This window comes from Streptopelia decaocto (genome assembly GCF_964273445.1).
Source record: "Streptopelia decaocto genome assembly, chromosome: 6".
NCBI classification, from domain to species: domain Eukaryota; kingdom Metazoa; phylum Chordata; class Aves; order Columbiformes; family Columbidae; genus Streptopelia; species Streptopelia decaocto.
Window position 1 is genome coordinate 63,976,895 of NC_138660.1, and position 13,909 is coordinate 63,990,803.

A 13,909-nucleotide genomic window follows, 5' to 3' on the forward strand; every position below is an offset into this window, starting at 1 on the left:
CTGCTGCATATGTACTTTGCTCCTTTGAACAATGCTAATAAGCAATACTGAATTGTATTTTAGATGTTGCAAGTTGTGATGATATGGGAGACTAATAGGAGCCAACAGGGCTGGGGAAAAAAAAAAATCATTCATGAGCTTACTTGTGTTATTAGTGCAAAGGGAAGGGAGAGCAGGTGGCAAGTTAGATGGCCATCTAGATATTATCAATCTGACAGGTATCCAAGTGGTTCTGTATTACAGCCTCTAATTTTGGTCTCTGAATAGTTTTTAATAAGATTTAGCTCTGGGGCTGTCAGCCGTGACCTGTGTTAGAATCACATTAAAAATGTACTTTGTGAAAATTCCTCTACTGACAAAAACAAAGGACTTTCCATTGGAAAAGCCAGAGTTTTACCTCTGTTGCCTGGAATCAGCAAGCTAGAAGTTTTAAAGGATGGTGTCTTAGTGGTTTTTCCACTTCAGATTAAAGAAGCTGAACTAAGCTTAGAAATCAGAGCAAAGTAGATTTTATTCAGGTTCTTTGATATTTTTTTTTGACATTTTTTGGCTTGTGTTCCTTATAAATCTAATTTCATTCTGGAGCCAGGACTTTTTCGGCACTGCTCCTGTGGAACTTGGACACAAGGATCTGACAATATGTCCAGACCAAAACAGATCAAGTCGTCACACATGACTGATTTGGCTGAGCATGCTCAAAGACAAGACTGATGTCTCTGTGCAGCAAACAATTCTCTAGGGTAGGGACCGTGCTCTCAAATCCAGTCACCCCAGAGTAAACACTAAGTTAGGCACAGCTTAAATGTGCCTTCCAGCACAGGCTTCTGCTGCTGACTCCATGAGAGCCCCAAGCCAGGCTGCAGATCCAGCCACGCTGTAGCTTTTATATCTCTTTTCAGCCTGCTAGCAAGTGTCCGTAATTGTTAGAGCACTATCGGGGTGCACTTAAGCAATTTTGTGAATGTTTCATAGGTATTTGCAACTCATTTTATTAATTTTCCATGAGTGTTTGCAACTTTGATAGTTTGTTCGCCAGAGTGTTGGCAGGAAGTCCTGGAAGACTCTGTTGGAAATATTCTCTTCTGCAGAGATCTTCTTGTTTTTCTTCTTCCTTCTTTTAAAAGTTTTGATCATCTAATCAAAGAGTAGAAACTATAGTATATCACTTTTCTAGCAACTCCTGTATGAAGAATTATGAATGCTTTATAAAAATACCATGGAATTTATATACACAATAACTTCACTTGAATTTTTAATAAAAGATATTATTTTGGAGTGGTTAACAAATTATTATTTTTTAAGTAGCTTATTATTTGAAGTAATAAGATTATTATTTTATGTGTTGATTTGCTTTTACTCAAACTAAATTTGGGAAGAAAATTATATTTTAGTTTTAACATTGTTACTTTTCCCAAAAATATCTGTAATTAGGTTGGCTTTTGGACTTAAAAAAGAAAAAATAATACAGAATCTATTCTTCTCTACTAATTTCTGTAAAAATAATACCTTGTTACCAGGCAGGGTTTTGTCATTATTTCGAAGAGCAATGACATAAGTTAAAATGGATTTTTGTTAAAATGACAATTTTGCTATCTACTGGTGCCATTGTTTACCATGAAATATTTACTGCAGTATGGTCTGTAAGGAATATGCATTAAAGGTAAACAACTTTAGACAGGTCTAGATTTGGTTCGCACTGGTTTCTGTATGGTCTGCCTTCGATTTTCATTCACTATGGCCACTGAGTGACGTGTGGTGCCCAAGGTAGTTTTAGGCTAAGTCGGGTACCAGAAGCCTGGGAAGCAGTATGAACTGGGCGGTTCTCTGGTTCGTGTGTCCATGGGAAGGATGCTCTGATGCTTGAGCCAGTTTATTTTCAGTCAGCCCGAGTGTTTCCCCGTTGCCATTGACAGTGCAGAGCATATTCTTACACAAGAATCCTTGCAATTTCCTTGTCTCATTCCATTTTGTATTTTTTCCCCTGGTATATTCCCCCCTCCACTTTGCGTTTCTGGCACATATATGTCCACAGGTGTTATTAAGTGTAGGGTAGCATGTGGTGTCCATGCTTCAGTGCTATCGCAGAGGAAGGACTTCCTACAGGAAAAAAAAAAAATGATCACTTTCAGTATTTTGCAGGCTGCCCATCTAAGCCCATCATTGCCTGGCATCTACACACTAAGGGCAAGGATCCAGCGAACTTGTGAGTGGGCACCATGCCATCTGAACAGATGGGCATGGAAGTAGGCAGCCAGTAGACCATGTATGTGCATCAACTGTGGGTGTTGAGGGCAAGATTCCCAGTGGAGAATGTCCAAACAGCTGTCTGGCCTGAGCCAACATGCCTACGACCAAGCAAAAGTGCCATCCCTAAATCCTGCTGAGTTGGATTAACCTTCAAAAATAAAAATTGCTTCTGCAGTAGCATAAGGTGAGTTTTTGGCTTGTTTAAATCTGAGAGAAAGAATTAGGTAGGCAGGATAAAGAGATGTGCTAACGTACAGTCCACTAGAGAGGACTGAGCATTTGTCTAGGGATATTAATAATAATTTATACAAGGGTATTTATATGGTATACATTAACTGATGACTTGCAGGAGTCTGACATCAATGTTCATTATGCTCTTTCTGTTAAGACAATCCTTTCAAGGGAGGCTGAGCTTTTGAGTGCATTTTGATTGTAGTGTATGTATTGCATGTGATTTTGTAAAGGCAATTCTTTTGGATTTTTCTGCACATTTACTTACTAAGTTTTAATGGTTGTATTTTTGTTTGGTTGGTTTTTTTCTTCCCCTCACCCTAAGAATCTTATTCTGGGGTACAATTGCAGGTCAGAGTTGCTGACACAGTTTGCTGCCATAGCTGAGTTCTCACATTTATTGTCTTTATTTTTCTAAGATCCAAAGGGGACATGAAAAGATAATCTATCATTACTCTCTGTTTGTATTAACATTGATTTTTACCTTTTATAGACATAACATCAAAGAACACATTTTTGCAGACATAGATGTCAGAGGCAAAAAACCCTGGAATACTGATTTCTACTGCATTTTTATTCCTGCTGTTTTTATTCCTTATTTTCTATATCAATTGTGCACTACTCATCTGTAATTTTACCAAAGCACCTGCAGTAGTTAAGATTAATATATGCTGATATTGTAGCGAACCAAAGGTAACAACTGCATTATGAATAGAAAATCTGAACAGGAAACTTATCAAAATATTTTATTTCATAATATATATTTTTATGTATAGCTAGATGAATGCTGTCACAGTGTGCACATTGCCGTATTTTGTTACACATTACAGGCTATAACAGACAAAGCTAGTACAAATATATACAAAAAGCCTCACTTGAAATGTTCTTTTCTTGAATCAGTGAGTATTGTATTTAATACAATTAAAGCATATTGAAGCTTTGAGACCAGGTTCCAGTTTGATTTCCAGTTGGGAATCCTGAGGATTAGAGGCAGTGCAGCTGTTGGTCCCTTTGTGATAGTTCAATCCACAGGTACATGAATTTGAGCGACCCGCAGTGAAATTTAGAACAGCCTTAAGATTTCTTGAACTTCTATGGGTGGTAAGAACCTTTTTGTGGCTGTCTCCTCTTCCACATATGGTTTTGGCAAATCTCCTACTCCTGAAAAGGCTAAAAATGAAGCCAAACACATCAGCTGGGACTCCCTCAATGCAAGGGTCAGTTGGACAAATTTCAAAGTCCATTTGAGTAGCTGGAGAGGAAAAAAGGGGCTCCTACTCTAGGGGAAATCTGGTCCTAGGAAAGATCAAGCTGTTAGTGTAGAAAAGTACCTAGTGCCTGATGTAGGCCTGTCCTTGGAGTTAAAATATTAGCCCAAACTGAATACTCCACATTTGGAGCTCTCCTTCAGCAATTTTGGGAAAAAGGTAAAGTAGTTTCAAACAGACCATGCTTTGTAATCAAACTCATGATTATTTATCCTCTAATCGCAGGGAATCAGTTAGTCTTAACACAGGCTGAAATTTAAACTAGAATCTGAATAATTATTTTGCCTTTATTTAATGAATGAAGTGCTGGAATAAATCGAGGTACTTCTACAGTAAAAGTGCTGCAGTGCTTGTCTGCAGCAACTTCTGAAGCCAGGGGGCACGCCCACGTGATTAAATTGCCTTGATATCAAACCCCTACCTTCACAGGCTCCGACACGAAGGAGGACCCTCGCACTGTGGGAAAGGTCTATAGGATTCTGATTTATAAGGGACCAGGAGGTCAAGGGAAGCAAAACCATTATCATTATTTTCACAGGCTCTGGAGATCTGAACTGAATATAGAGGGCAGTGTGCTCAAAGGGAGACACACAGGGGAAATGCAACACAATCCTGCTTTTTCCCCCCCCGCCTCCTCCCTACTGACTTCAGTCTGCAGATTCTGCTGGGAGTATGTCGCATGTAACAAACTCAAGCCTGTAAGGACTGTGAAGTGGTTTTCTTATTAAATGATGCATAGAGAGATTATCTGGTCTGTAGCCAGTGCACAAAAGCTCCATCCGTACGAGTTCCTATTCCCAAGCAAAGCGTTTGGTCACCTGCATAGTAATGAGTTTTCTGGGGATGGGGAGGGAGGGTGATGAGCAAATGATGGCTGGTGGGGGCAGGACTGAAACTGCACTTTGTGCCCCTCTCTCTTCCCTGCAAGCATTAGAAAAAAGAAAAAAAGAAAGTAAAGAGAGTGAATGTCGTGTTATACAGCTTTGTAGTCTCCATTACCTTTTCTTCTGAGGAAATCTATTTGCAGCAAGCAAGGGGGGGAGAAAAAAAAAAAAGGCAAGCAAACAGACCAAAAAAAGACCCAACAAACCATGTGGTTCTAACATAACCTTCTGGAGGATGGTGTTAGAAGGGCTCCAGAGCAAGAAGCCAGGAGCACCAGTGGGCACAGCTGTGGGCATGGAGCCCAATGGGACACAGGAGCTTACTCCAGGGCTGAACAGGGTCTTCTGCTGAGCTCCAGTGCACCAAGAGCATCTGCAGCAGCAAGTCGAGGGGGAAGGGGGTTGCTCCTCCTGTTTCTTGACAGCCTCCATTACTTCAGGATGACAAATAAGCGTCTCTGAGTGGGGAGCCCCTTGGGATTTTCTCAGTGCCTTTCACAGCAAGAGAGAAACCCTATCATAGCAGAGCTGTTTCCAAATAATTTCTGTAGATAATAAAGGACTTGCCATACTGCCCAAGACTGGATCTTTAAAACAAAACAAATCACTTTGAGCATAGCAGTGAGTGAAAGTTCACAGGGTTTTCCCTTCTCTTGCTGTCACCTAAGTGTCTTTCAAGGGATGGAGCCATTAAGAAATGCTACAATATATTTTTGCTAAGTTAGTCTATCCAAACAATTATGAGCTGTCACTGTGGTATGGCAGTGACTGGGAATGAGATGACCACAGACACGACTAAACTCAGTTATCACCCCTCCTTCTCTATTGAGGGAATGATTCTTCACAAAAGTTTATGTGACTAGTTTGTGCTTTTGTTGAAAACTTTCAAGCTGACACCAGTAAGTTCGATCCTATAAAGAATGGAGTGTTCTGGCCCTGGTCCAGAACAACACTTAAACCCATTGGAGAGTGGTTTGCTGGATTGGGCCCAAAGCAGAGGAACATGCAGGAGGAAGCTCTCAACAGTTGGGGTTTTCTCTCTTTTTTTGGGTGTTCATAGAGCAATCTCCAGATCCATGATTGCAGTGTGGTTGGCATGAAGCAAAACAATAACTAGACCCATAAAATGAAAGGTTAAGGCATGATGATGGTGACATCTTTTGGTAGAAATCCAGTAAAAGCTCCGTGAGGACCTTCTTGGTAGAGCAGTGCAGTGACTGATGGAGAAAACAGCAGGTAGATGTCATCCTAGGGTTTCCTATCCAAAGCAGAGCTCTGCTGCACCAGGTGCTGCTTGTTCCAGCAACTATGGTTTTCCCAGGTTTCTCGTAGGTGACATTTGTGAATAAATAATCTGTGGTCAACAACTTATCTGGTGATTTTTGGAAACCACTATCTGTATTTTGCATTAGAGCAGCCTGTCTGGGCCTTTTGAGAAATGCTGGTTGCTTTTGTTAGGTTTGGTTGAAATCAAAAAGCAGCATGCTGCTTCTCATTGACTAGATGGATTAGGTCAGAAATACGCTTGTAATGGGAAATAAAATCCAAATCAGTCCTCCAAGTCTCTTTTAAAATCAACATCATGTTATTTAAAGAGAGTAGCAATGAGTCATGATGAATTCCCTCAAAAAAGAGAGAGAATTTAAAAAACAAATGGGAACACAGAAAGAAATGAAATTAAACATCAGGTTATTGTATTTTACTTCACCGATGTTAAAATAGCAGTTGTCAGATGGTTGTCCCTTCATACTGGGATACCAGGCATATGTAACGGAGGCTTTGCCTTTGTAGGAAGGATGATGATGGATTAGTGCTTAGATGCTGGAATAACTCTGGTAGGAGATGGATACCCTTTAGCTAAGGGAAGCGGGGGCTGCTGATGCTGAATTTAACAAAACCAGACTTGCCCACAGACTTGCAAGCGCTCACAGAGTGGATTTTTAATGCTGCAGGTGACATTGTTGCTGACTGAAGAATGTTCATCAAATCAGAAAACTGCTGATAAGCCGCCTTTCCCAAAAAGGGATCTCACGAGTTTCTCCTGTAAATCTCTGCCTTTCATCATACCCTGGGAGGTGAGGTAGAGGGCTTGTGACAGATCTTATTTAGGTTTTTCTTCAATTTATTTAGGTAATTGAATGGAGTGACGGAGGAAAAAAAAAAATCTCAAAACATCTCCTTAAGGGTCTATTTGTTAAAAACTGATTGAAAGAATGAACATAATTGAGCCTACACTTCCCTTTGAGTATTTTTGTGCACCAGTGAAGATTGAGAGAGCATTGAAACATCAGTATATTGACGACTGTTACCCAGGTTCTCCAGCTAAGAACACTTCAACACTGAACTGAATATAAAGTAAAGGAAGTTATGTGACTAACTCATTCAGCAGCGTTTGCAAGATATATTGAAGACCAAATTCGTATAATGCCTACTGAAATGTTATAAAATCAGTTTTAAAAAATATATTGCATCGGTTGTTGCTGATTTTTTTTGGAAACTGTTTTGATTCAGTTTTTTAAAAGTTCCATTCCTAAACCTACAGGCTGGTAGAAATGAGTCAAAACTTTGTTGAAGTTTTCAATAATTCCATTTGCAAGCCAAATATTTGGGGTGTTTTTCCAGAAGAGCTTGATCTTGGCTTACAATAGCTGTGTATTTTGGTTGTATTTCTGTTACTAGATTCAGACTTTAGGGCTTCAGAACTTTCTTGCTTGAGATTGTTCATCGATGGACGACAAAGTAATGTAATTTTTCTCTTATAGGGCGAGAATAAAAGAAACGTTTGTAACAAAAGTGTTGCATTAAATAATCAAGAAAGAGATTTATTTTTCTCCTTGTACATGTGCACTTTTCTTTAACCTTTGCTGTATGCAAAGCAGAAATAGTTTTTAAAAGCATATAATATCATCTATAACTGGACTTTTTTTTCCTTCTCCTTTCATATTTCCTGGAAATTTTACTATTGTCTCTTTATTATACTACCACTAATAATTTGCTGATACTACTAAAACGGTACTTTTTACTATCTGCTTTCTTCATTTTGTTGTGGATGGATTTAATGCTCCTGATCTATTACTTTTTGCATGTGTCCAATGTGCAGATTTCTTTTGCTAATGTTCTGATCGCTGAACCAAAGCCCAGCCCAAGAGCTCCGATCTGTGCTCTGCACTTCACAAAGTTGCATATAGGGCCCCCAACAGATGTGTAGGATTCCTGGAGGGAGCAGCTGCATGTTAAAATAGATACTGTGCGTAGTGGTGTGTCTTGTTATTTAATTTGAATGAGTGAAAGATATATTTTCGAAAGCATCGCTGGGCAATATGCTCTGCTGTATCTTAAGGAATAATTAGAATGGGGGATCTGGGTAAGAAAGACTTTCTATGACCTAGACCTGAATAGTTTAGTTATATGTCTCGAGCACTATAGAACCTTCAGAGTTGTTGAACAGTAAAGATAAAGAGAAAGATAAATTGAATTAATTTATTTTGAATGTATATACATGCCTCTGACTGCATTAATATTAAGTTCCATCCAAAATCTAAATCGAAAGACTGTAATCTTAGAAGTTCTCTCAATAGCATCAGCAAATCATTCTTGTTTACCCTACATGCTAATGAAACAGGAACATGACACTCCTGAAAACAAGATTGCAAAATACAGAAAATGTGGTCTGACATTTTTTTTCTCCCCAAAGGAGGGACTGCCACTAACTAAAGTATTTCTTATGAAAGCTCGATTGCTTAAGATGCAGAATATTAAGAGAGAAAAACACTTTAGGACACAGCCATGTCACCAGCTGTTACTCACCCTTAATGAAATTGTTAAGTGATATTCTTCATAAATAGGTCAGAGAAACTTTTGAATTGTGAAGGATGTTTTATCTCTTTCTTTGAAATGTTTGTATTAAATTTAGAACTGGTAATTCATTAAGCTCATTAGCTCTGACTAGGAGAGCAGAGCAATATCTAGGATATAGATTTCAAGGCTTAAAAATGTTAGTGCTTACAAATAAACATGAAAGCAATGTGTGGAGAAAAAATATGGGATCATAATATGTTTAACTGTTTTTTGAGCACAGCCCTCTGGATTAATTAAGAACATTTTCTATATTCAGACACTTAAATATAAACAGAATACATTATGACTTTCGGTTAACGCTGCTTTAATAGGGAAAAAGAGAATGCATTATGATGAATACAGTGGAAGCTGGTTGAGACTATATTTTTTTGTTTGCTTTTTGGCTTCAGTTAAAAGAGGAGATAATAACTGAATTTTTCAAGATCCTAACTTCTAATTATATTGTTATTGACATTGAATTTAAAGAGTAAAAGGTTTTAATATACACACACACACTTTTTGGTGACCTTTGTTGTAGATTTGTATGGAAGTAAAGCTCTGTTGAGCTCTGCAAACCCTTGACTCGTGGTTTTATTTAGTCTTAATAATACCTGGTATGATACAATCTAATAATTTTCTGGAGTGAAGTCACAGATGGTTATAGTGCCTTCTTACTGGAAAGATGGAAGTGGAGGTAATCAAAGTCTCAGTACTTGGGACCAGTTGTTGAATCAGAGTCCAGTATTGCTGTAGCCTTCCAGTCGTGGGGAGTTTAGAAATAATCCTTAAAGTAGTTTAAATGTACCAGATACATTATGCTGTTGTTCCCAGTTATATTCTAGTTTCTTTGTTGACTTGCTTTGTGGCCTTGAGGTTATAGTTAGCGTCTTTGCCATTTCTGTAAAATGGGTTTAAGAGCACCTAACCAGTTAAGCAATTTTTTAGATTCCTGATGGAAAAATCATAATTCTAAATTATTATTATCAGTTGGTGAATTTTTAGGTAAATCTGCCAATGTGACATCACAAAGAAAACACATTTATACCAGAGATATTGAGACTTTGGTAGCTGTACATTTCATAGACACAGGGCTCAGAGGAACACCAGTTTTCACAGAAAGGCAGGACTGAAAAAAAACAGGTTTCCAAAACTACATGAAATATGTGCTGCACGTATCCAGTAATTAATTTTGTTTTTTTTAGGTAAATCGTCATAGAAGAAATCATTCCCAACATAACTTAACACTTGCAGACATCATTAGTACACAGGACCACACGGTAAGAAGTTGCTCTATAGAACTGATAAATCATTCTTGTTATTCTAAATGTTCATAATATAAATGTTACACATGCTTTACTAAAGAATAAATACATGAGGCTTTGGATGCCTCAGGATGTTAAGGTATTTGAGAGACTTCGATTAATCAATAAAAATAACAATTTTAGAAGATACAAAGCAATTTATAAAGCTTGACTTGCTGTTAATTTAGTCGTATTAGACTGATGTTTCATCAGTATTAATACTTGGTACAAATGAATGTGACCATGTCTTTCTCCTGTGCTTGCCTGTATTAAGGTGTTTTTAATATTAACATAAATTTTTATAAGTAAAAGTGATCACAATATTTACCAAAGTTTTCCTTGATATTAAAGCAATCTAAGGGGAATGAAAAGTACAGAGGTTTTTCTCTTAAAAGAAAATGAGTATGTAAATACAGATTCATCAAAGAAATGTTGGTATTAGTGGTACTTTTAGCTACACAAACTTTTTAGAATTAGGTAGGTTCAGAAGCCTTGAATTCTTCTAATTAAGAAAATTATAGGACCTATATGTGATATAGTGATAATTACTTTTCCTTATAGTTTGTCATACTGTTAGGTCATGAGTGTTTTTAAAGTATTGTTTAAAAACTCAAATATTTACACACACATACTCTCATTTTTAATATTCTTCTAAAAAAAAATTAAAAAACCAAACAGACAAAAAAACAACGAACCAATCAAACAAAAAAACCTCACAATAATTCAATTTTCTTATTTCTATGCTAATTCTTCAGGGAGTTTTGGGTCATTTTCTCAACCTTCTCTATGTTGGAAAGGTGCAGGAAGGGCAGCAGCTTAACAACAAATGATGATATTTATTGAGACAGGAACAACAGAGCATATCATTAGGATATAGTTGGTATTCTTTTTAATCTAATATTACCCATTTGCAGACATACTGTAAGCTCATCCTGAACTGTCTTGCAAGTACTTTCTTCAAAACAAATAGGACAGAAAAGGGGATGTTAACAGATGTTAAACATGGGGAATGCAGCCCCCCCAACAGATGTTATAAAAATATTGGGGTCACCCTAGAAATCTTTTCATTTGTCTTTGTGATAAATTTGTTTTGTAATTCCATAAATGCCCTTTATACCAATTACAGTGAAAACTGCGTATTATCAATTAATGAAGGCCATGCTGATTATTTTTTTTAAACAACACCTGTACTAATTCAATTAAAACACTATATATGAAAGTTATTTTGCTTAGCACTGGGAGGCCTCATATTAAACGAAGATCTTGTACTTTTTAAGTGTTTAATTTTGAGCTGTTTAATTTAAAACAAATGGAGGATTTGAGCTATGTAATTTAAACCAGGGTATTTCAGATTCCCAGCATTTGTTAGTGGATTTGATATTCTAGATCAAGATAATTATAAGGGAAAAATAGACTAAGCAGCAACATTTTCCTCTGGAAGCACATCCAATTTTTAACTTCCCAAAATGTGACAATAGAGGTGATTCAGATCTGATGTTGAAAATCACATTTGCCTTTAGTTTTGGATTGGCTGAAATAACAGTTTGAGATGAGTGCCTGGTAAACTTTGAAAGCATGAGATTTTGGGTCCGATTCAGAGAAGCAATCAACAGCTTGAATGGTTAGCCAATGCTCCTCCCAATTTCTGTTTCCAGATGGGTAGAAATATTAAAAAGAATAACCTTTCTCATATGTTATTTGGCATCTCTGGCCCTGGCCAAGCACCAGAAGTCTTATGCTACAAAAATGAAGGGTTAGAAGACAGAAAAATATTGAAAGAAGTAAAACAATTTTGATTTTTAAAAAAGAGAGAGGAGGAAAAAAAAAAAAGTAGGTGGAGATGTGGATTAACTCTTATTTTAGCTCTAATAATTCACCCATCCATCACTAGATAAATAGTGACATGGCTCCGCACAATAATCCCTACATACTTTCTCTCTGGGTTTTCTATGGCAATGATATGCATGACAGGAATTTGCATGAAATAAGTCCAAATGATAGAAAATGCACACACTAATCCTCATGTACCCATTTGAGAATGTCATCTAAATCATTGTCCGCAGATCTACAGACCTCCTCATAGGTACAAACAGCTATATACACAGAGTATATTTGATTATGTGCTGTATACCAGCAACAGACAAAATCTATGGAAACAGTAAAACATATTACGTTGTTAATATGATATTTTGTATAATTGACATAACAGCCCTGTTTGATTTAAAAATCCTTATGTTGCATGTTAAAACATGTTTTATTTCTATTTATTTGCTGTACATACAGAAAAATCCTCTTGAAATTGTTACAAAATCTCCTTGTGACACAATTTGCTATGAAGACCGTGTGGAGCTGCTAATGTCCCAGTCAGGCACTGACTCAGTAACGTTTGCAAGGAAAAACAGACACACCCTGAATCACAATTTTCCTTCTTTTCCTATTAGTGAAACACTTTGGACATTCTTAGCTAATGAGATCTTATGAGATGGGGAGGTCAATGGGTTTGGCTGAAGAGCACCCATCTTGGTGGGGTTTTTTTGTTTGTGCTTTGTTTGGTTTTGTTGTTGTTGTTTTATCTTTAAATATAAATTTACATAGCCAAAACCCCAAAAGAAACAAAGCAAAAAAACCCCACAACTACCAAAGCCCAAACACTATCCCAAATCACATATCACAGCTTCACAAGGGATGTTCAGAAGATCATATAGAACCAATTGTCTACAAGGGCCTCTGGCTTAAGCAAAGTGTGTTCAGAGGTGCAGAGGAGCACACATTAAGAGGGAGAAATGTAAATAAAGGAGCAAATCTAGGACTTATATCTGATATCCCAAACCTCAAGCACAACTTTGGTACCATAAACCAGGTTTCACAGCCTTGTGCACACCAGCAGAGTCCTTAGCAAGTTTTGACATGACTAAAAAGGGTCCAATTTTCAATAATAGCAATAGCAGAGGATGGGATCCATGAAGGTTGCTAATATCACATGTTGCTTTGTCTAGGCAATAGCGGAGGGTGTGGGTTGGAAAATGCACAACAGGGCTGTGCTTCCCCTTGTTTATAATTCTAGTTTGAGACTGTATGTCGAGCGTTGACAGAACCACTCAACTTGGTTTTCTGCACCATATTATGAGATCATTTACTTCAGCTGGAAACTTGAAGATGGGTTCTCCCTGCATGTGGATGCACACGCTCCAGTGAAGTGGGACCTTCTGAGGGCTGGTTGAGCACCTCAATGCCAGAGCTCATCCAAAGGGCAGCACCACTTAAAACCACAATACCTTTTAGTATCTTGTATGAACTTTTATTTAGTGCCAACTCAAAGTAAAGTGTGGCACCTGTGTAACTTTTCCTGTTCTAGAAATATTTCATGTTTCTTTGACACTGGTTACCCTAAACTCTTTAGAAAACAAGAAATAAGAGTCTTTTATGCAGAAGTATGGTGTGTCCTTCATAGCTATTAATGAAATGTGTATTCCTACAAATCAAAAAATGAAATATACACTGCAAGTTAATTATGCCAAGGTAATTTCAAATAATTCTTTTCTTATAGCTAGAATTCTTGTTTTTATTACAATACATTTCTTCCAAATCAATTAATAGAATATTATTGGGGTTTTTTGAGGTTAATTCTGTGTACTAGTAGACTTTAAATGTTGCTTGCAGATTTTCAAAAGAACTGACTGTATCAGGGGAAAAAAGGTGACTAAACTGAGAATTAGTGATAAAATGCTCCCACACTAGATTAGTTAGATGCACAGTCTTATGCATGTACTATTTTGATTCATTAATCTAAATAAATGATATGGTTATGACATATTTTTTTTCTTTTTTGTAGGTAGTGGAGAAAGAAGGCTATCTTCTAAAAGCTAAAATAGCAGATGGTGGCAAGAAATTAAGGTATTACATATGAATGTTACAGAGCTTATCAGTTGCAGAATTCAGAGTTGATGATGATTATGATTACAGTCCCAGAAACCAAATGACAGCAGATAACGATGGGCTCGTTGCATGCAATGATTATGTGTCAATGTTAGCCTCTATATTATATATATTATACGCTTATTAAGGACAACCTTAAGTCACTAGAAAATCAATAATATATTTTCCAGTGGGCAAATTTTAGGTGCTGAGTGTGTGCTTGAGG

At 37.2% G+C, this 13,909-nt stretch overlaps 1 protein-coding gene across 2 annotated transcripts in view; it reads left to right on the top strand.

Moving 5' to 3' along the window:
- ARHGAP15 (Rho GTPase activating protein 15) overlaps positions 1-13,909 on the top strand; it is a 323,931-nt gene that overhangs the window by 35,787 nt on the left and 274,235 nt on the right. For both annotated transcript variants that reach the window (XM_082056895.1, XM_082056894.1), the window contains exons 4-5: positions 9,670-9,744; positions 13,601-13,662. In XM_082056895.1, the coding sequence (XP_081913021.1) occupies positions 9,670-9,744; positions 13,601-13,662 (137 nt within the window). The remainder of the gene's footprint in view (positions 1-9,669; positions 9,745-13,600; positions 13,663-13,909) is intronic.